The sequence below is a fragment of the Glycine max genome, chromosome 13 (genome assembly GCF_000004515.6).
Source record: "Glycine max cultivar Williams 82 chromosome 13, Glycine_max_v4.0, whole genome shotgun sequence".
In the NCBI taxonomy this organism is placed as follows: domain Eukaryota; kingdom Viridiplantae; phylum Streptophyta; class Magnoliopsida; order Fabales; family Fabaceae; genus Glycine; species Glycine max.
The window spans coordinates 31,807,605-31,828,386 of NC_038249.2; the positions used below are offsets into that span (position 1 = coordinate 31,807,605).

A 20,782-nucleotide genomic window follows, 5' to 3' on the forward strand; every position below is an offset into this window, starting at 1 on the left:
TAGACCTTAATATAAATATATAATAACTAACTTTTATTTTATTTAATAATAGTATTCTTACTCTGTCATTCATTTAATAAAATTTTGTTTATCGTGAATCATTTATATTTATTCTACAAACATTACTATGAAGGGTGTTTTAAGAAGAAAAAAAATATTTTAAAAGAAATTTTTTGAATTAAACATTATTACTTGAATTTCTTAATCCATATATGTCTGTTAGTTAAATTTACTTATATTTAAGTCTGGAGTGAGTATATATCAATAATGATTGATACGGGTAATAATGATTTGTTTCAATTTATATTTTAAATTAGATATTAAAAGTATATAATAATAAAGTTAAAGTATTTTAATAAAATTAATTTATAAAGGATACGAATTACTCTATATATGTTAATTTAGATTTTGCTTCATTATCTTATCATGTTTTCAAGAGAGACTAGTTGATTATACTTATTTAAAGGAATAAAAATTCTCAATATTTATTTTTCTATGAAAAGCTTAAATTAAATTCTCGTAAAATAATTAAATCTTAGAGATATCACTGTAATATGCATAAAATTAAATATAGCTCAAAATTAAATATAGATACAAGTCAATAATATATGATAAGAAAAACCAAAACTTTGTGACCAAGTCATCTTCATTGTGAGGAAACTAATATATATGCTTATAGGACTGAGCAAAATCACTCGACCCATCCGAAACCGAAAGCACTAAACCCAACTTGAAAACATAGAGATTGGATGAATGAAATCGGGTAGCGGGTTAAATAAATAAAAAATTTGAGGTTTATATGTATAAATTTTGAATATTTGATATTTTTTGAACGCTTAATTGTAAAACTCGTTTTCCTAATTTGTCTATTATTATAGTACTATGTCTTTTTACTTTTTTTAATTTACTATTTGAGTATCTTGTATTTCAAAATATAATATCTTAATCCTTGAAGTAAAGAATACACTTTGCTACAGTGTACTCAAGTACTCTTTTGAATATTTAGTGTAAAATATAATATTAATATAAGTTTTTTTACAAAAATAGTTCAAAATTTAAATTTTATTTTTTTAATTTATTATATTTTTATAATCTTATATATTATCTTTTAAAATATAATATATATGATTAAATTCTATCTTCACATAAATTAGAATATGCATATTTATATAATTTTTATTTTTATTTTATATATTATAATATAGATAAAAAATAATATCAATAAATTACATACATAAATATTTTAAAAAATAGAAAATATTTTCATTTTATTTAATTGTGTATCTTTACTATATAATTTAATTCTTTAAAAAAATTGTATCTAATCAAATAAAGTTAAATATAAATAAAAAATAATATTATAATAAATAACAAGAATATTTTAATATAGGTAAAAAATATTGTCATTAAATCATATATATAAATATTAAAAAGATAATAAAATATTATCATTTTATGAAATTATAATTTATGTAAAAAAATATACATTGAAAATAAAATTATATTATATATTTAATTTATAAAATAAGTTTTGAATAGAGTGATAAAAATATATAAGATTATAAAAATATAATATATAAAATTAAAATAAAGCTTATCTAAGTATACATATTATAATTTGTGTGAAAATAGAATTTAATCTTATATATTATATTTTAAAAGAATTTATATGAGATTATAAAATATAATAAATTAAAAAAGAATAAAATTTGAATTTTGAATTATTTTTGCATAAAACTTATATTAATATTATATTTTGCACCAAATATTTAAATGAACATTTTGATGTAGTGGTAAAAGAGTATGCTTCTTACTTCAAGAACCATGGTACCTAGCCTTCCTTGATCATTTTTTGAAATATAGGAGACTCAAATAATGAATTAAAAAATTGATTACATGGTACATTATCCACTCTATAGAAACGTCTTTTCAATGTGGGCTTTATGTGAATATTATATGAAAGCTTTCTATGGAAAGTCATAGTCTATGAAAGTTGTATGTACGGCTTGGAGGGAGATGTGGAGTAACTCCCGATATAGCCGTAACGTCCGGGTCAAAATATGGCTTTCAAATTAAATTCCAAATTATCCAGAAGAGGAGCTCACCAGAAAGGAGGGTCACATGGAAGGAGGGAAGGAGGTTTGCAAGTTTATTCAATTTGTCCTAAAGATTTGTTGTGAGGAGATGGTAGATGTAGGGATGAGGACTCAAAACATATTAAACAAATTTGTAATATTTTTCTATTTTGTTTATGGTATTGTTTCTTGTTCTTTATTGTGTGATTTTTTAGTAATAAAGATATAAATGTGTTTTTGTAACAATTGACATCAAAGCTTAATGATCTTGTGGCTTGGTAACTAGAGAGAGAAGAGTATTGAAGAAGCTTAAGAAAGTTGATGGTGAATCTGTGCGGGATCCTTGTGTCGAAAGTCTACTTGACAATGTGATAGTCAAGTGGCGAGTTTCAATAGAGGTAGTTGACTATACAAAGAAGTGTCATCATGTGGATAGAGAAAAATACAAGATTTTGTGCAAAGGGACGTGATGAATATCCAAGAAGATTGAAGATGAAATTAAAAAATTAATTGAGGGAAGCATTGTTGAGAAATAATTCAAATTTGTAATTTTAAATCTCTAAGATATTGTTTAGATTTTAAAAAAAAATAGTGTTATTTTTATGATATTATTTAGAATTAAAGATAAATTCTATAAATTATATTTTTTTTTTCATCTTTTAAGATCATGATGTTAGGTCTATATATAAAAGTTCTTAAAATGGAAAAGAATTACTTAGCCTAAAAGGAATGTCACCATCCTAGGTGAGAGATGAGATCACGTGGAGGAAAGATTTGTAAGTTTGTGTAACTTATTTTAAAAATTTGTTATGAGAAGTTTGTGAATATAGGAATAAGAACTTTAACTACGTTAAATAAATTTGTGATTCATTTATGATGTTATCTTCTGATGTGATTTCTAAATAATAAAGATATAAGTATGTTTTTTTTTTCAAAGAAAGTTATATTATTTTCCATTACTGTTTAATTTGGAAGTTAAGCTTAAAAAACAACCATGTCATACCAATAAAGAATTCAACGTAAAACATCAATAAGGTTTATTAAGTTTATTTCTATTATAATATTTTGTAATTCCAAAGCAGATATTTTGTACAAAGAGATTTCAACAATGAAGAGACTATTATATGTTTGTATTTAACCAATATACATATAATTTAAATTATAAGCAAATGAAACATGCAACATCAATAATATAAAAAAATCAGTGTTAGAAAAATGATAAAACCGATCAATGGTAAAAAAAAAAAAAACTTAACTCATAATACACTTGAAAAAAAATGAGAGAAAATATATAAAATAGATATGAAATGCAAATGAACAACCTAGCTCCTTTCAAGAATGAGGTTAAATGGATGCAGAAACGAAGGATATGCAAAAATGAAGCAGCTAGCATCGTATATCTTACTAAATCCCATACTCTCTTTTTATACATATTATTTTGTTTTACATGATAATATGTCGTTAACATATATAATTTGTTTGTGATTATTTTATAATCAATACTGAGATATAATAATAATTATTTTAATAATTTTTAATCATTATAATTATTACATCAATCATTTTTAACAATCATTATTATAATTACATAATAAATGGATATTTCAATCAAATCAATTTATTTTGAGAATGTTACATGTATTTTTTTTATTTGAAAACAATTTATTTTATATAAATCCTAAGAAAGTCATGTGCCAATTTTCTTTTTTAAAATATTTTCATATGTATATAGTGATTATGTCCGCTAAGATATTTTAGTTAGTTTTAAACTTTTTTATTAGCTCTGAAAGACTTGTTTGACTGTTTGGAAAAAAAAAATTTAATAGTTTTTAACGTTTTTGAAATGTTATTTGAAATAATGTTCTTTAAAGTAATATTAGCTTGTAACTTCTATTTTTTCATATTTTCTTCGATTTTTATTTTTACTATATTTTTTCAATTTCTTGATTACCCTGTTTATATAAATTATTGTTTTATTATTATTTTTTATTTTACATTTTTTAGTTACTTAAACAACTAGTTACTAAATACTGATAACTTAAAAAGCTAACTTTTCAGTTTTTAGAACATATAGCCCGTATAAAGTATAGATATGTTGGTTAACATTTGTCATTAAAGTTGAAATAATCTAAAATTTATTAATTTTCTTTTTAATTTTGATTCTTCCTATTCTCCTTTTTTTTTTTAAGATTAAATTACTCATTGTTTTATGATTCCTACCTTTTTAGTCTCTATAGTTTAAGTCATTTTTTTAGTCCTTATAGTTTATTTTTTAATTCTTTTTTAGTTACTGTAGTTTAAAAATGTTATTTTTAGTTCTTATAATTTGTATTTTAATTCTCTTTTAGTTCCTATAGTTTGAAAGTAGTATTTTTAGTATCTATAATTTGTATTTTAATTACCTTTTAGTTCTTACTAAAAAAAATATATAAAAATAATTAGCTACAAATTAGTTATAACTTATCAATTATTTTTTTATTATAAATTATCCTATGATAAATTAGTTATGAATTACTTGCTAATATTTTTATAGTTAATTGTAATTGATAATATTACTCATATTTTGATGGTAAGGACTAAAATGAAATTAAAATATAAAGTATAAGGACTAAAAATATTACTTTCAAATTATAGGGACTAAAAGAGAATTAAAATAAAAATTATAAGGATTAAAAAAATAACTTTCAAAATTATAGAGACTAAAAGAGAATTAAAATATAAATTATAGAAACTAAAAACATCACTTTTAAACTATATGAACAAAAAAGATAAAAATCGTGAAACTATAAGGATCAAATGAATTTAACCTTTTAAAAAAAATATTTACATTCAAATCATGCAATCACAAGTAAATGAGACTATTGAACTACTATATTTGTTTTTTTATTTGTCATCTAAGATTGTTCGATAGAAATCATAAAATACAATAAATTTTCTTGATTCAATTAAAATAGTTGTATGATTTTTTATTTTATTCATTTTTTTCTCACTTCACAATAAATACATGTGTAAACTAATTAAATATTATAAGATAAAATAAAAATATAATTAAGAAAATAATAATTAATGTAATCTTCAACTTTACTTACCACATATGCCAACCACGTATAAATAGAATTTTTTTTTTCAAAATCTGTCAAATAAAAAAAAACTGAAGGAATATTGATCTTCGGAAATGATCTTCAACACACTTAACCTTCTCATGCAACTGAATGGATAATATCGTGATCTAACTATAATTTTAATGGTAATCTGTGCAAGTATACTTTTTAAGTGGTAGTATAGCTAAATTTGCGTCCTTTTTCAATTGATTTCTGCTAATAGTACAAATTAAAGCTCAAATATTGTATATTTCTACACTTGTAGAGATGAGCACAGAATGCAAATAAGGAGTCGAATGGGGGCATATATAAAAAGGTTTTGCATTTAATCTTAATGCTAAATTCGAGAAATTCTCTTTAAACTATTGTCATACAATAATATGATTAATTTCTCAATTCACAGAAATATGCGTAAAGAATCTACGAGGATTCATCATACTATTATAAAAAACCGTGCACATCAGTTATCCTGTTGTTTGGCTTCGGCAAAAAAAAAAAAAGATTAAAAACAAGAAAAGAATCAAAACAAAACAAACAGATGAAACAAACACTGAGTTTTGATTTTTGATGTTTCAACGTCCAACTCAAAAGCATTTCCTTTCCTTTCATTATCCTGGCCTTAATTAAAAGTTTGACATATATACACCCAGCAAGTTGGGAACTAATCATAATTATAGTTTTCATTGTGCATGGGACAGGGATCTCGAGTATTTGGCCGAAAAAGGATTTGGGAGCACGTGAGAGTTATCATCAACAACAGAGGAAAATAATATAAATATTTCTTTTAACTGCAAAATAGCATTGTGGGGACTTGATCACAACGTTCTGTTGTACACGTAAATCTGGACCCAGTTTGACAAATTTAAAATAGCATAAATACTTTGAACAAACAAAGAGAACTAACTAGTAATATTTTCTTTATATATATTCTTTACAAGTAAAAAATAATTCTATTTAAGCTGATCAATATGAACTGTTATTTTTTTTATCAATGATATTGAACATATGGAATTTTTTAAAAGAGTCAATATATGTTTCTCATAAAAGAGACATAAATATGTTTTTGGTATTTGAAAATACATTTTGTAAGCTTTATTTTTTTATATAGAAAATGTATTTGTTTTTAATTCTTACATTTAACAAATGTTCTAGTTCTTTGTTAGATATTAAAAGTGAATTGACTTATAAATTTTAGGGACTGAAAATAAATATTTTTTTCAAACACTAAAACAAAAAAATAAAAAATTATTTAAGTAAATATTAAAAATTAAAGAAAAATTACCAAAATTTAAGGTGGTATAAATGAAGGAAAAGACAAATTTGATAAAAAAAAGAAGTTACATATACATAATGGGGTGGTGGGAAAAAGTGTACATATAAAGTGCGTTTAGATTACTGTTTAAAAGCCAAAAAAAATCATCTGTTTGCTAATTCGAAAACAGAAAACAAAGAGATATCACTGTTGGATTGAAGGTAAGTACCGTGTATGTGTAGGTTTCAACAGTTTTCTAGACACATTCGTAATGTTTTTGATTTCTGCAAGTTCATTTTCCAAAATAGTTCAACATAAAAGAAATAAGATGATGCGAAACAAACGGAAATACAAACATTTATCATTGTCAAAGGAACCACTCTCAAATTAATATGATTGACTTTTAGTTACTTATATGGGAGATCTTGTCTATCTCTACATTATTAAATCTGTCCAAGTATCACCGTTTAATGAACTTCTTTCTTGTCTCGTTCTCTCTTTTGCATTAAATTGATTTTGTTGTTCTTCACAATGCTTCTAATATTTACACAATTCAAAATAGTGAGAAAAAACTAGTGATGGTGGACCTGATTGTAGGAATAGTGGAATCCCTCTAACTAACTCACCAATCCGTTGACCTCTCCCTAGGGCATTTGCCACAATGCCATGGCATCTCTTGCAACCATAGTGCGTAAGAACCGATTAATATTTTCGTCCCCACCAGAAAATTTTTTCTTGTCTGAAAATGATTTCTGGCCGTCTTTTTTTTTTTCTTCTTTTCCTTAGTTTTTCTTAAGGATTGCGGTGATACAAAAATCTTGACTAAATGGATTGATAGCCACTATGATTCCGCAAAGATTTTTTGTGCTTTGGGAACTAATTAACAGCCGAACATGACATAAATTTCTGGGCAGAATAAACAAACACTTTCTTGATCACATATGTCTTATCATCCAACATCAAGATTGATTAAGTGCGTGTATAAAATTGTCGTTTTGACAACTCTAAAATTTTCATTCGCAGAAGTTTACTCTTTGTTAATTCTGCAATATAAAGATACAAGAATTGTGTGCGATTGTAATTCTAATAGTAACACAAACACATTCTAATCTTTAAATGAAAACTTATATAATTACCTCGAATGGACCAAAGTTACAAACACACTTAAGGTAATAGTACACATTTATCAATTATGTAGAAATGTCTTTTTGATAAAACATATTACATATATGCACAAGAATAGAAAAAAATGGTAATAATCCTATTTATTAATTGGACTTAGGCATTTAGCCGAGTATAAAAGATAAAGTTTGGCAGAACTGAGTCTCCATATTACTTTTTTATTTATACCTAAAAGCACCGATTCGCAGTAAGAAAACTATCCAGCCCATATGACGCACATGCCCTTTGGAATTAGTAAATCCTAACATTATTTTAACATGAATATCTATCAAATGGACAGATACTAGCCTTATACCCAGATTATATATATATATATATATATTACATTGTAGCTTTCAATAATATTCTTGTTCCGATTATTTGTCACTTCCAAATTGTGCTTTGAAATATGGGGCCTTGGATGAAATGATATCTTTATTAAATTAGTCTATGTTATTGTTTTTTTATTTATTTATCAAAGTAGAGATTATACCTAAAACTAAAATGAATGGAAGAGTAATTCCGCGACACATAACAGTGGCCATAGTAATTCCATATGCTATATATGTATGCGTATGTTTTGTTTTTTAATATATTCAAAGCAAGTACAAACTGATAACGAGTAAATAAATTTTTGAGTGACAAAATAGACTATGAGAAAAACATGACTTTGAACATTGAACATGCCGAAAATGAACTAATACAAATTCTACGTTGTTGTTGGTACTTTGTTTCGGAAATTCAATAATATCTATAGTTTGTTTGTTATACTTTTTTATGGAAAGAAAATCACATTTAGCATAAATTTATGCCGGTTCATTTGACTTCTAATAAGTAGGATTTATGATTATTTTATTTCATAAGGTTGCAACATGAAATTGAAAATGACTTTGATGAAGACATATATCCAAAACTCAATTCTAAGGAAAGGGACGCTGTTGCATGTTCTCAGGAAAAAAAATAGTTCTACCATTAACGATATAAAATCAGTTTAATAGTGAACTCAATTATAACTTTTTATATTGTTATTATTATTCTTATTTATAAATTTATTTTTAAAAATAAATTTAGTTAGTAATAAAATTTTCCCAGTTAGTTATTTTGTTTTAATATATAATGACCACACAGGTCTACACTAAAATTGAAACCATAAATTTCATGACTCTTAAAGTTATTATCTTAATGTTACTACAATATTCATTTTTATCACAAACTAAATAAGATATTATTTTTAATTTATTTGAATCACCTTTTCTTTTACATCATTTATCATTTGTTTATTAATTAACAATCACAAGCCACATGTTTTTTTTCTATGAAATCAATCAATCACCGGCCAGTTAAGCAAGAATTATTGACTTTGAGAGACAAAATGCCACAAGCTCCACACACCCTCCTCCCTCTTCCACATAATATCTTATCCAACAACTTTCGTTTAAAGAGGAAGCTAAAATTTTAAAATACATTGAAAAAAGAAGTGGCGAGGGCACATTCATACTTTTCTGCAATAATACTCTTCCTTTAAAAATTACACTCATTTTTAATTATTATTATTATTATTATTATTATTATTGTTATTATTATTATTCATCCCTTTTTATGTCTCAAACACTTTCTTAAAGCTCTGCACCACAACCTTCTTCAACTTGAACTCGAAGTATGCGGTTTGTTTGAGATCCAAAAGTCTATGTTCCTTTATTCAGTCTCAATTTTCCATCACAATCTGCTTCTTCAATTCTCCAATTTCAATATTCTTATTCTGCTTTGAAATCCTAAGCACCACCCTTTGTTCGATGTCTCTACTTATTCGTTTTCTTTAGCAGAGTTAGTGATTATCGCCGCAGCAGATCCTCCAAGATTAGTTCTTTCCGCTGATTCTTAGCTTAACGCCTTGTAACAATTCACACTCCAACTTGATCTGAGACTTTGGCCTTTTCAGCTACATTTCAAGATCTTCTCCATTTCTTTTTGGTTTTTTTGGTTTTTTTTTTTTTTGTTCCCTATTTAGTTTTTTTATATTTTTCATATTCTAATACTATGATATCCTAGTACGTGTTTTTTAGTTTTTTAGTTGCAGTTGTTGTATTCGCTGCTAAACTATTCTAGGTCTCTTTTTTTGTTGAGCTCCGTTCAAGTTTGAATTGAAAGTTTTCTCCTTTACTTCTTCATTTTTTATTTGGTTTTTCTTACTTTGCATTTTGAGCGCCCCTTTTGATCTGGGGGCGTTCTGGTGTTTGTGTGGTTCTCTGTTTTAGTGTTTTCTTTTCGGAGATTTTGAAGTGGAAGTGGGAGTTTGGGTGATCTGGGTTTTGAGTTGAGGTAAGGGGTTTGTTGGATACACCTATTGGCTTAAACCATTTGAAGGGTTTTTATGCTTTGTTGCGAAGATGCTTCCTGATCAGAGAAAAAAGGTAAAGTTACTTAACTGATGTGTATATATGTAGCTTAATCTGTGACACAACACAGTTGTGTTGTGTTATGAGTTCTGCTTCTATAGTATATGGATAGAGTTTGTATTCATCATGATTGAAAATTTTTGTTTTCTTATCCCATCTTGTGTGGAGCTCTTACTCTTCTCTGGCACTACTTTTTTATTCTCTCTCTCTCTCTCTCTCTCTCTCGCTTGTGGATATGAGAACCGTTTCTAGTTAAGAAGAAACAAAGTGTGTAGCAAATGACTATATTTCTCTTCTATATGCCTAAGTCTGTAGTGTCTGATTTGTGAGAGACTGCAGAAAGTTTTCCATCGCTTAAGATTTGATTGTCTACTATTTTGGTTTCTATGGTATCTACAGACTATTGCAATGGCTTATTTTAGCCTCCACCTCTCCCCTTTTATGTTTCATTTCATTTTAATATTACCAGATTACTAATAGTGAAATTTGTATCTTTTTTAATCATGAATCTTTTATCCCTCTGAAATTTAATTATACCTTGCCAATTCTACATTTGGGATTTAAAACATTCAAAAAATATGTTTGTTTCATTACTTTTAGAGAGGATCAAGTCAAATGTACATTCCGTATTTTTTGTAATACGAATCTTATCTTATGTTTAACTGTAAATTAACTGCCTCATCTTTAAAAACTTGGTGCGACCTTTATCCCCTGTTACAACTTTCTTGTATAAAAATATGGAGCATAATTATGTTTCCTTCATTAAAATATGGATGTTGCAGATCATTTAAACCATACGTATGGCTTTGAGTTTGCTTAGTATCTTCATTAGAATAATTTGGTTTGTTGTGTTTTTGCAGTCATCTGTAGAGGTGGACTTCTTTACTGAATACGGTGAAGGGAGCAGATACAGAATAGAGGAAGTAATTGGTAAAGGAAGCTATGGTGTTGTCTGCTCTGCATATGATACACACACTGGAGAAAAGGTTGCAATAAAGAAAATAAATGACATATTTGAACATGTTTCTGATGCCACTCGCATTCTTCGTGAGATTAAGCTTCTTAGACTTTTACGCCATCCAGATATTGTGGAGATCAAACATATTCTGTTACCTCCTTCTAGAAGGGAATTCAAGGATATATATGTTGTCTTCGAACTCATGGAATCTGATTTACATCAGGTCATCAAAGCTAATGATGATCTGACACCAGAGCATTACCAGTTTTTTTTGTATCAGCTTCTTCGAGGCATGAAGTATATTCATACAGGTTAGTTAGGGAATCTTTCTTAGATTGCTTGCTGTAGCATATATATATATTTGTTATTGCATAAAACTAGTAGCAAAATTATATGATCACTATGGCTGATTTTGAACTTCTTAATGGACTTGTAGCAAATGTTTTTCACCGTGATCTAAAGCCAAAAAACATTTTAGCAAATGCTGACTGCAAACTGAAGATTTGCGACTTTGGTCTTGCCAGAGTGGCTTTCAATGATACTCCCACTGCTATTTTCTGGACAGTATGAATCTTTTTCCCTGAAACTATCTCCTTCAATTGAGCATAGCTCTCTTTCTCAGTTCATCTCGTCACCTCTTAATGTTTGTTTGCTTGCAGGATTATGTTGCAACCAGGTGGTATAGGGCTCCTGAGTTGTGTGGATCCTTTTTTTCCAAGGTGCAATATATGTTATGACTTATGACTATTATTTAAGATCATTGGTCAATTTTATCCAAGATGATTTACCCCTGCTTGATATGATTTACTAAGTTAAAAAGATTTATTTTAAATGATGAATGTTTCAAATAGAAATTTTAAATTTTAACTGTACTAAATAATATATGTACAACCACTTTTTCTCACTTAAGTAGGTTGGCCACATAGATCAACAGGAATCAGTGCCTATCATTGTTTGTTTCATAGTTTAAAGCAGTAGCCAGTAAGTTGATCCTGTCTATGAAATGAAGATGGACAATGTTTCTATGCTTCTGTGTACCATAATGATTTATTATCTTATCCCGGACCTGGACTTGGTAAACATATTTGGTCATAAACTTTTGTTTTTCAGTATACACCAGCTATAGACATATGGAGCATTGGCTGCATTTTTGCAGAACTTTTGACGGGAAAACCTCTTTTCCCTGGGAAGAATGTTGTCCATCAACTAGACCTTATGACTGATCTTCTTGGAACTCCATCTCTTGAAGCCATTGCTAGGGTCTGTTGTTCAGTTTCCCTTCCTTTTGGCAATTTTGTTTGTTCTATTTTGTTACTCAATGCAACCTTGGTATTACACTAAAAGGTACGAAATGAGAAAGCTCGGAGATATTTGAGCAGCATGCGAAAGAAGAAGCCTGTTCCTCTCTCGCAGAAGTTTCCTAATGCAGACCCCCTTGCTCTTCGTTTGTTAGAAAAAATGTTGGCATTTGAGCCTAAGGATCGGCCTACTGCTGAAGAGGTTAGATCTTGATGTCCATCTATCTGTAGTTCACATTCTCTGTTATATCTGGTTATTAGGTTATCATGTGTATAATAATGTCAGGCTCTAGCGGATCCATATTTTAAAGGCCTGGCCAAGGTTGAGAGAGAACCATCTGCTCAGCCAGTTACTAAGATGGAGTTTGAATTTGAGAGACGCCGGATAACAAAGGAAGATGTACGAGAGCTTATATACCGAGAGATTCTGGAGTATCATCCAAAGATGTTGAAGGAATTTCTAGAGGGATCAGAGCCAACAGGTTTCATGTATCCAAGGTATTGTCTAAATCTCTATCCAAATTTCTGTTTTGCACCTCATTAGCACTTCATGAACAACATATTTGGGGGTTGGTTTCACTTGATATTGTTGCCTAACAGTTCATAAATTTAGACACTTGTTGGTTTTACAATTTTCATTTTTGCTCATTAAGGAGCCTATGTTTACAATACCTTTTTAGTTAGATTTAAGTCATGTAACTCCTATATTCAGAATAGAGTTATGGCTAAAATTATCAAATTTATTGAAGTACAAAAGAAAATGCTATGACAAACTTCCGACAAATACGAACAAAACAACCTCCATTGCTTTTTCTCTTAAGGATAAAAGCCACATGCCCACTTGGTTTTCAAATTTCATATTAAGTTCATAGATATATGAAAATAACTGATATATGGATACTTACTATTTGGCATGTCTTGCTAGTTTTCTTCTTTTTCTTAAAAAAATAAATTACATCATATGTTTGTTGAGATGCAATTTTAACTGCAAATTCATCATTTATGGGATTGTAAATTTGTGATTTTCAAGCATATTTAATTTTAGTTGATGTATTTTAGAATTGCCTAGTTTTGTTACTCTAATTTCTGTTAGGTGTAACATTAGCTTGTTTTTCTTTTCCAAATTGTATTTTGAATAGTGCTGTGGACCACTTCAAGAAACAATTTGCATATCTTGAGGAGCATTACGGCAAAGGGGGGACTGTTACTCCCCCTGAGAGGCAACATGCATCATTACCAAGGTATCCTAATTTCTGTTACTATTTTTTGAAATTGTTCCTTTCTTCTTTTTCCATTGTTCTTTTATCTTGTCAAATTCCAATATAGAATAACCCCTTTATTTGCTTTGGAATTGCCAACTTCGCTGATTTGTTGCTGTACATGCAGACCTTGTGTATTGTATTCAGACCACTCAATGCAGAATACATCTGAGGTTGCAGATGACCTATCCAAATGTTGCATCAAAGAAGTTGAGAAACAACCCATAGATAGCAGTAGTGCCATCCCTATGTCTCGACTTCCTTTACAAGCACCACAAAATATTCAAGGTGTGATGATTGACTTTAGTATACATTTTGACCCTTCTCTGTCTCCCGTTTGTTCTTCCTATCTATGTTACACACATGGCTGACATTATTTGATAAAGAGTGTTGTGCTGTCCTGAAGCTTGTTTCATTTTAATTCATCTCTTTTTAATCTTTGCAAACATGTACTTCTTTCTTCAGCCACATGGTGGAATTTTGTGTGAATGGCTGATAGCTAGAAGTCTGTATAGAAGAAATGCTGAAATAGAGCTGTGGAATTCTTTTATTTTATTTTATTTTTTATGTTTTTTGTAATCATATTCTTTATTCTAGCTGCACCTTAATGTATCCATATACATGCACATAATTCACAAGATTTGGCTACAAAATGTCTGGCAGAATATAAATACTGTTATTCCCAAAAAAGAAAAAAAACTGGCTTATAGAATATGGTAATATTACATATAGATTTAACTTGGTACAATATAATTTTTCATCCTACAGATTTAAAGTACCATGATGCTATTATCATCCAATGTACATTTGTGGTTCCCTTTCTGTAGGTGTTGCTGCAAGGCCTGGAAAGGTTGTGGGTTCGGTAATGCGTTACAACAACTGTGGGGTAGCCGGGACGGCCGAGGCTGAACAGCGTCGGGTGGTCAGGAATCCATCTGTTTCAGCTCAGTACGCAGCATCGAGCTGTTCATATCCTAGGAGAAACTCAGGCTATAAAAGTGAAAGGGGGACAGAGGAGGGTGGGATTGAAGGTTCAAATGGACTGCAGCCAAAGCCTCAATACATGGCAAGAAAAGTGGCTGCTGCTCAAGCTGGACCTGGTGGTCAGTGGTATTGATAATGAATTATATTGAATCTATGTGGCCAACGAGAGCCTTGTGTTGTGCCATGAAACTCTGATAATACCCGAGTTTCTCGTGCTATGCCTAATGTTGATCATCTGAACTGAAATTTCACATTTGAAGTAACAAACAAAGGGGAAAGCTTAAGGGACTCAAAGTCCAAATGTTGAAGTATCTAGGGGATGATTTCTAATTCACACAATTTGCATGGTCAAATTTGAAAGGGTTCTCATGATCCAATTGATGATTTTCTTGCACTCTAATTTGCTAATAAAAGAGTACACGAAAGATCTGAAAAACCATGAACTTGAAGGCAGGCCGGTTGCTTCATTGCATAATTGAAGTTGTTACTTTTACCCTAGTATTATTTGGGTACCAATACCAAGATAATGTATTTTCTTCTTTAAAAAAAAAAAAACTTATAGCCAAACTGCCAAAGTCATATTCTCTCGTCTCTTTCTCTATGGGGGTATCTTTGGTGTTAGTAGCTTAATTAGGTGCAACAAAAGAAACGAAGTGTTGGTCCCCAATGAATGTTAACTACTTGTTTCACAGGTTTGCTTACCGAATTCCACGTGTGCACTCTGATATTTCCCTGCAAGTATTTTCCTCAGCCTATGAAAATCACAAGTGCTTGTCGTATCTTATTATGGGTGAACGTGGGTACACACTTTTATGTCGTTACACAGAAAACAACACACTAATTCATTCAAGAGATAAGGAGACGGTTTTCTATGCAGGTCCTATTTGGGGGATGGAGGGGCTCAGTTCCTCTGTCATTCAGACTTTAGCATACAAATGCAGCAAACTCGTTGCCCACATCATCAGTCTCATTCATGACATCTTTTTAGATCACACCCTTTATTCGCCAAGAAGTCTTAAACCAAGACAAGAACAGTAATAGAACAAGTAAGAGCATGTTTGGTTTATCATCTAACTTGTGTCTGAATTTTGAGACAAAATCACAGTTCAATGGAAATTGAATGTAAAAGGGGTTTTAGATGTTTTTTATTTTGCCACTTTTAATGATAAATCAAACGTGTACTAAACCATTCATTTTGTTCGTTGCCCATTAGCAAGCAATGGATAATTTTCATGAGTAGAAGTAATGTTCAAGTTCAAAACATTCACACCTTGACTGGTCTAGTGACATTGTTTTCCAACTATAATAAAGGTTTTCCATACTGTAATTCAATAAGATTGTTGAATTTTAGTATAATTATTTAAAAAGTTGTGTTCAAGATGATTTCTAACTAATTGATGACATAAAATCTTTGACCCAGTATGTCATTATCAAAATCACTTTTTTTCCCTCCGTATCTTCTGTTGTGTAGTATCATCTAATGAAGTGAGATTTACTGATGTATGTAGGAGAAGGAGTTAGTAGTTTTTCATAACACAGTGAATCAATATTTCTAAGAAATAAAATCTAACGAAGTGATTTTTCTATCGAACAGTATTGCATGTAAAGAAGGGCATTTCTAAGAAATAGTAAAAATCTAACGAATAGATTTTTCTTTTCATTCAGAAACAACACATGTTTAGAAGCAAGATTCCAAAACCTTAGTCAACAACAAGAGTGAGTTAGTACGCCAGAATAGCGTTCTGAGTATAAATATCAATCTGTAGAAAGTATAGTCTTAATTATATTTTTTTTACTAAACCTGTTCTCATTTCATCAATCTATCTCAATTCTCATGTGGACGAGCAGTAGTATTTACAGCGAGTGTTCCATGCTCCGCAGGCTCCTCTGCACTTCTCTTCCCCGTCTTCCACTAAAACCACAATCTTCCTCCTTAACCATTCTCAACTCCTCACTCACCCAAAATCAAAAACAAAAACAGAAACCCTTATCTTCCCACACCATCAAATCCTTCTCCACTTCCAAAATGGGGGACGCGCCAAGACCCTTATCCGTTCCAATCCCCACTTTGGAAAAAGCAGAACGCTCCGACCTTCTCCGCGCCCTAGAAGCTTCCATGGGTTCCCCTTTCAGCTCGGAGCCTCTCTCCCCAAACCCTAACTCTCTCATCATCGTCATCAGCGGTCCCAGCGGCGTCGGCAAGGACGCCCTCATCGCGCGCCTCCGCGACAACTCCCGCCTCGCCCTCCACTTCGTCGTCACCGTCACCACCCGCCCCCGCCGCCCCGCCGAGGTCGACGGGAAAGACTACATCTTCGTATCCAAGGAAGAGTTTCTCGGGATGGTGGAGCGGGAGGAGCTGCTGGAGTATGCACTGGTCTACGGTGACTACAAGGGGGTCCCGAAGCAGCAGATTCGGGAGTGTCTCGCGAAGGGCTGCGACGTCGTTCTGAGGGTGGATATTCAGGGGGCTGCCACGCTGAAGAAGGTGCTCGGGAAGTCGGCGGTGTTTGTGTTTGTGGCGGCGGAGAGCGAGATGGCGTTGGTAGAGAGGCTCGTGGACCGGAAGACGGAGACCGTGGAGTCGTTGTTGGTGAGGATTGGTACTGCCAGGGAGGAGATGAAGCATGTTAAGAATTTTGATTATGTTGTGGTCAATGCTAAAGGGAAGCTTGATAATGCGGTCAAGTTGATGGAGTCTATTATTGATGCTGAGAAAGCTAGGGTTTCTCAGAGGACTCCTCTTTTGTAACAGACATGCACATGGTATACCTGATTTATTTTTATCTTTTTCTGAGTATGCAATTGAGGATTTGTGTTTTATGTGAAATTTCCGTGCTCAGTAGAATGAATTTGTTTGCACTTGACTGAATGAAATTGTCATGTGTGTTTCACTGTGGAAAGGATTGGTGTTTCTGAGGAAATGGCAGCTGCCCCCCCATTGACAATGAATTGAATCAAAGGATATATTCAAACCAATGTTTATTATGTTCTAAGTTCTCCGCAAAACTCAAAATATCTCAAGTAAGCAAAAGCATCTAAAGAGGGATATCCACACAACATATGAAGTAGCTGTTTGTTTCATTTGGTAGTAGTTATCCATACAACGTACTGACAAAATTCAGTATTTTGCATGGACTATGTACTTGAGTGATATCAGCTCTTTGCAATGCTTCATTGAGATGTGCCCAAAGGTATTTGATAGTGAAATTTGGAAAACAAAAAGGTATTAGGTACGTACTTCTGTGAGCATGTGTACCTGGTAAAGTTAGATAGTTGACAGGCTTAGATTAAAATTGGGGGCCTGCTACATACTCTAAAATTGGATTGATATAAGTTGCACATAGTTTTTGAATGGAGAAGGTCACTACATTAAATCTCAGAAACACATTTTGCACTGTGAAATGTTGACATTATGAATTCAAAGTTGAGATTGTCTCAGTTCATAGTGTGAGATTCTTTTTATTATGGAGATGCATGCTATACAGGGGTGAGTTTATTTTTGCTGGACCTGCTTATTCTTGATTATAAATAACAGTATTTGCTATATTTATTTATTTACTTTAATAAAATGATTTTTTTCCTTACAATTTTTTATTATGTGTTGATATTGATTGTGGTACATCAAATATGACATGTGGCAGTATGCTGTAGCTCCTTGTACTATAAAGAACTTACTTATATGCTTAATCATTAATATTTTTTGAATTGCTATTTCCTTTATTTTCTGGGCTAACATAAGTCACTTGAACCTTGTGTTTCTGGTACTTGTAACCAAAGATAAGCACCAATACTTTAAAATAGTAGCAAAATCTGTGCCAGTATTGATGTTGGACACTTCACAGATACTTGGTACTCCTAGTTTTGTTTTACAGTTTTTTCAGTTCTAGTTTTTGAACTTTTATATCAATATAGGCAAGACTTCAACAATAATTGGACAAATGATAGTATTTTATTATGTTTACAATGATTTATGCTAACTGATAAAACATCTTTTATCTCTTTTGATTTAATATTTGAGTTTTTAATTGAATTTTAACTATTTTTATTTATTGTATAGTTGTACCTGTCCTGTAATTTTAAGAATTGCCATATTTCAGTGTCAGCATCATGTTGTATTTGTGCTTTCTAACTTGTAACGTGCATGACATAACTGACTGTATTGTTAATATTGCCTTTTCCCTGTAGGTTTTATGATGGATGATAAACTGAGTTGGTGATTTTTACTTGTGAGCTTTGCTTGCCTCTGACGAGCTTGATGCTCATTTCCTACAACTGGTGTCATGTCATCATGGGAAGACATGTTGGGGGTTATGCTTGTGGTGATTCTTCCAATACTGCCTTAAATGAAGTACAAGTTCTTGGTGAATAGAAATTCTAATTACAATGTCTAATATCATTTGTTTATTTTATTCGGTGATCTGGTTTGAAATAGTTATCTAGGAAGCATATTGAATTTAGTGGATGAAACAGTGAACTGAATTGACACATATAGCCTTGATACCTGGTGTAATCCTTCTTATGAACTGATTCAAAAAGCCAGTGGCTCAAACTTAATCACAATAGGTTTTTATGCATATATACTGGGTTCTACTTTTCCTTTCTCTCTCCTCTCATTCACTCTTTGGTTAAACTGCAATATTTAGATATGCTTGAAGAACAGATAGGAATGAATCAATTTTTATACTTGTTCAGTTGTTCTAATTCAATAAAGAAGGTGGAAAATAAGGTTATAAATTATTTCCATCTTTTCTTTGTATATTTACAATTAGAGTTTGTGAACAATGAAATAAAGATCCTAGTCGCTCTTATGTCACATTTGTTATTACCTCTTCAGTTTAATATTTTAGTGGCATAATTTTGCTCTCATCTTATCCGTGAATTACACGAGTCATATATGATTTGGGTTGAAGATCCAATCCTTATTTTTTCGTTTACTGACATGGATTTGATGTAATGTATTTTTGAAGTTACTTAAAGAATGTTGCTGTTTTTATTATTATTTTTCCTCGCCGTTTACCCTTTTTTAAGAAGTTTTTGCCGTGGAAGTCATGAATTCATATCAAATTGAAATGGTAGAAGATAAATTGTTAAAATTTGGGTTATTAGAGGAATGAATGGATCTAAAACATTGCTCAAGCATGTGAGTCTTCTCCAGAATCTCCTCATATTCGAAATTAGGAATCTCCTCCAAATGATGGAAGAGGGCAAATTTGACTTGGCGATTTGGCTGAGCTTCCTAGACCCTGCAGTGTCTGCGTGTCGTGTAGTTACCTACTTCCCTCTCCATATTCACCAAAAAAAAAGATTAAATTCATATATCATGATGAAATGATGGTTACATCCTAATTTTAAAGAACTGTAGCTGAGAGATATCTCATTTCATATTCCTAACGTATTGAATAAATGAGGGTTATTGCAACTTCTACAAAAAGTTCTTCTGGTTTTTAGCATCGCCCTTGTATGGTGCAAAGGTTATTTGTCTTGACAGAAGTTTTCGTGTACTCTGGTCATTGAAACCGTATTGTTCGCAATGATGTGTCAATATGGGTTCACTATGGACCCAAATTGTTTGCTGCAGGAGCAGACCCAGAAGTTTAATTTTCCTTATAAAATTTTCACATATATAACAATAAGAAATTTAATACATATAATTGAATTTTTTTTAGTAGAAGAAAAACTTCCTTTCTCTAATTGTAGGTAATTTAAATCCGTTTACTATTGTGGCAAATGTATTGAACATGAAGGAAAATTTAAATATTGTTCTAGTCATTGTAGTTTTTTTAATTTTTTATTTTAATCTTTATACTTTATTCGTTTGTTTCGAATTCCTATAATTTCAAAATTAGGTCCGTGGTGCAAAAACCAAAATCCAAATGTATGCACGATGCTAATTTCTAGTGATTTTAAAAATCATCCGATCAATTTTTATTTTATAGAAAATCAAATTTAAACTTTTAAGGTATAACTACTAACTATTTTTTTAATCAAATATTGAAACTAAATGCATTTAAATCGAAATAAAAAAGAAAAACTACACACATATTGATAAAGAACTTAATGTCTATGCAATGTGTAAAACTTTTTACAGTCGGTATATAACTTTTTTGTCATTTATAAAACTTTAAATTTTAGGAAATAGTAGTTTTTTTAAAAGTTTATCAGAAAGTTAAAAAAAACTTGTGAAATAAGTTGGATGAGAAAATTTAAATAATAATAAAATGATTATTAAAACAAAATTGTAACAGTAGCATGACGAGAGGTTATTCTTGCCATCGAAATTGTAGACGAAAAAAAT

At 30.5% G+C, this 20,782-nt stretch overlaps 2 protein-coding genes across 4 annotated transcripts; both read left to right on the forward strand.

The window, feature by feature from the left end:
* Positions 1-9,062: 9,062 nt before the first annotated feature.
* LOC100814013 (mitogen-activated protein kinase 15) lies at positions 9,063-19,063 on the forward strand. 3 transcript variants are annotated; one of them, XM_041008257.1, is made up of 13 exons: positions 9,063-10,000; positions 10,846-11,254; positions 11,380-11,507; positions 11,603-11,662; positions 12,054-12,203; positions 12,288-12,443; positions 12,528-12,739; positions 13,381-13,482; positions 13,628-13,788; positions 14,328-17,250; positions 17,389-17,508; positions 17,645-17,717; positions 18,673-19,063. In XM_041008257.1, exons 1-10 carry the CDS (start codon positions 9,977-9,979, stop codon positions 14,615-14,617), a joined length of 1,692 nt encoding a protein of 563 aa, XP_040864191.1. In that variant the 5' UTR covers positions 9,063-9,976; the 3' UTR covers positions 14,618-17,250; positions 17,389-17,508; positions 17,645-17,717; positions 18,673-19,063. The 3 variants fall into 3 exon arrangements, with proteins under 3 accessions (XP_040864191.1, XP_003542896.1, XP_040864190.1); XM_003542848.5 differs by having other exon boundaries at positions 17,389-17,717; XM_041008256.1 differs by lacking the exon at positions 17,645-17,717.
* LOC100814541 (guanylate kinase 3, chloroplastic) lies at positions 16,319-19,063 on the forward strand. The gene is made up of 2 exons (XM_003542849.5): positions 16,319-17,250; positions 18,673-19,063. Exon 1 carries the CDS (start codon positions 16,319-16,321, stop codon positions 17,234-17,236), a length of 918 nt encoding a protein of 305 aa, XP_003542897.2. The 3' UTR covers positions 17,237-17,250; positions 18,673-19,063.
* Positions 19,064-20,782: the final 1,719 nt, after the last annotated feature.

Excerpts from the sequence above, each read along its gene's own strand:
- LOC100814013 (XM_003542848.5), top strand. The coding sequence starts at position 9,977 with ATGCTTCCTGATCAGAGAAAAAAG. Across the intron at positions 11,663-12,053 it reads GTGGATCCTTTTTTTCCAAG|TATACACCAGCTATAGACAT; the intron begins GTGCAATATATG and ends TTTGTTTTTCAG. Across the intron at positions 13,483-13,627 it reads CAACATGCATCATTACCAAG|ACCTTGTGTATTGTATTCAG; the intron begins GTATCCTAATTT and ends CTGTACATGCAG.
- LOC100814541 (XM_003542849.5), top strand. The coding sequence starts at position 16,319 with ATGTGGACGAGCAGTAGTATTTACAGCGAGTGTTCCATGCTCCGCAGG.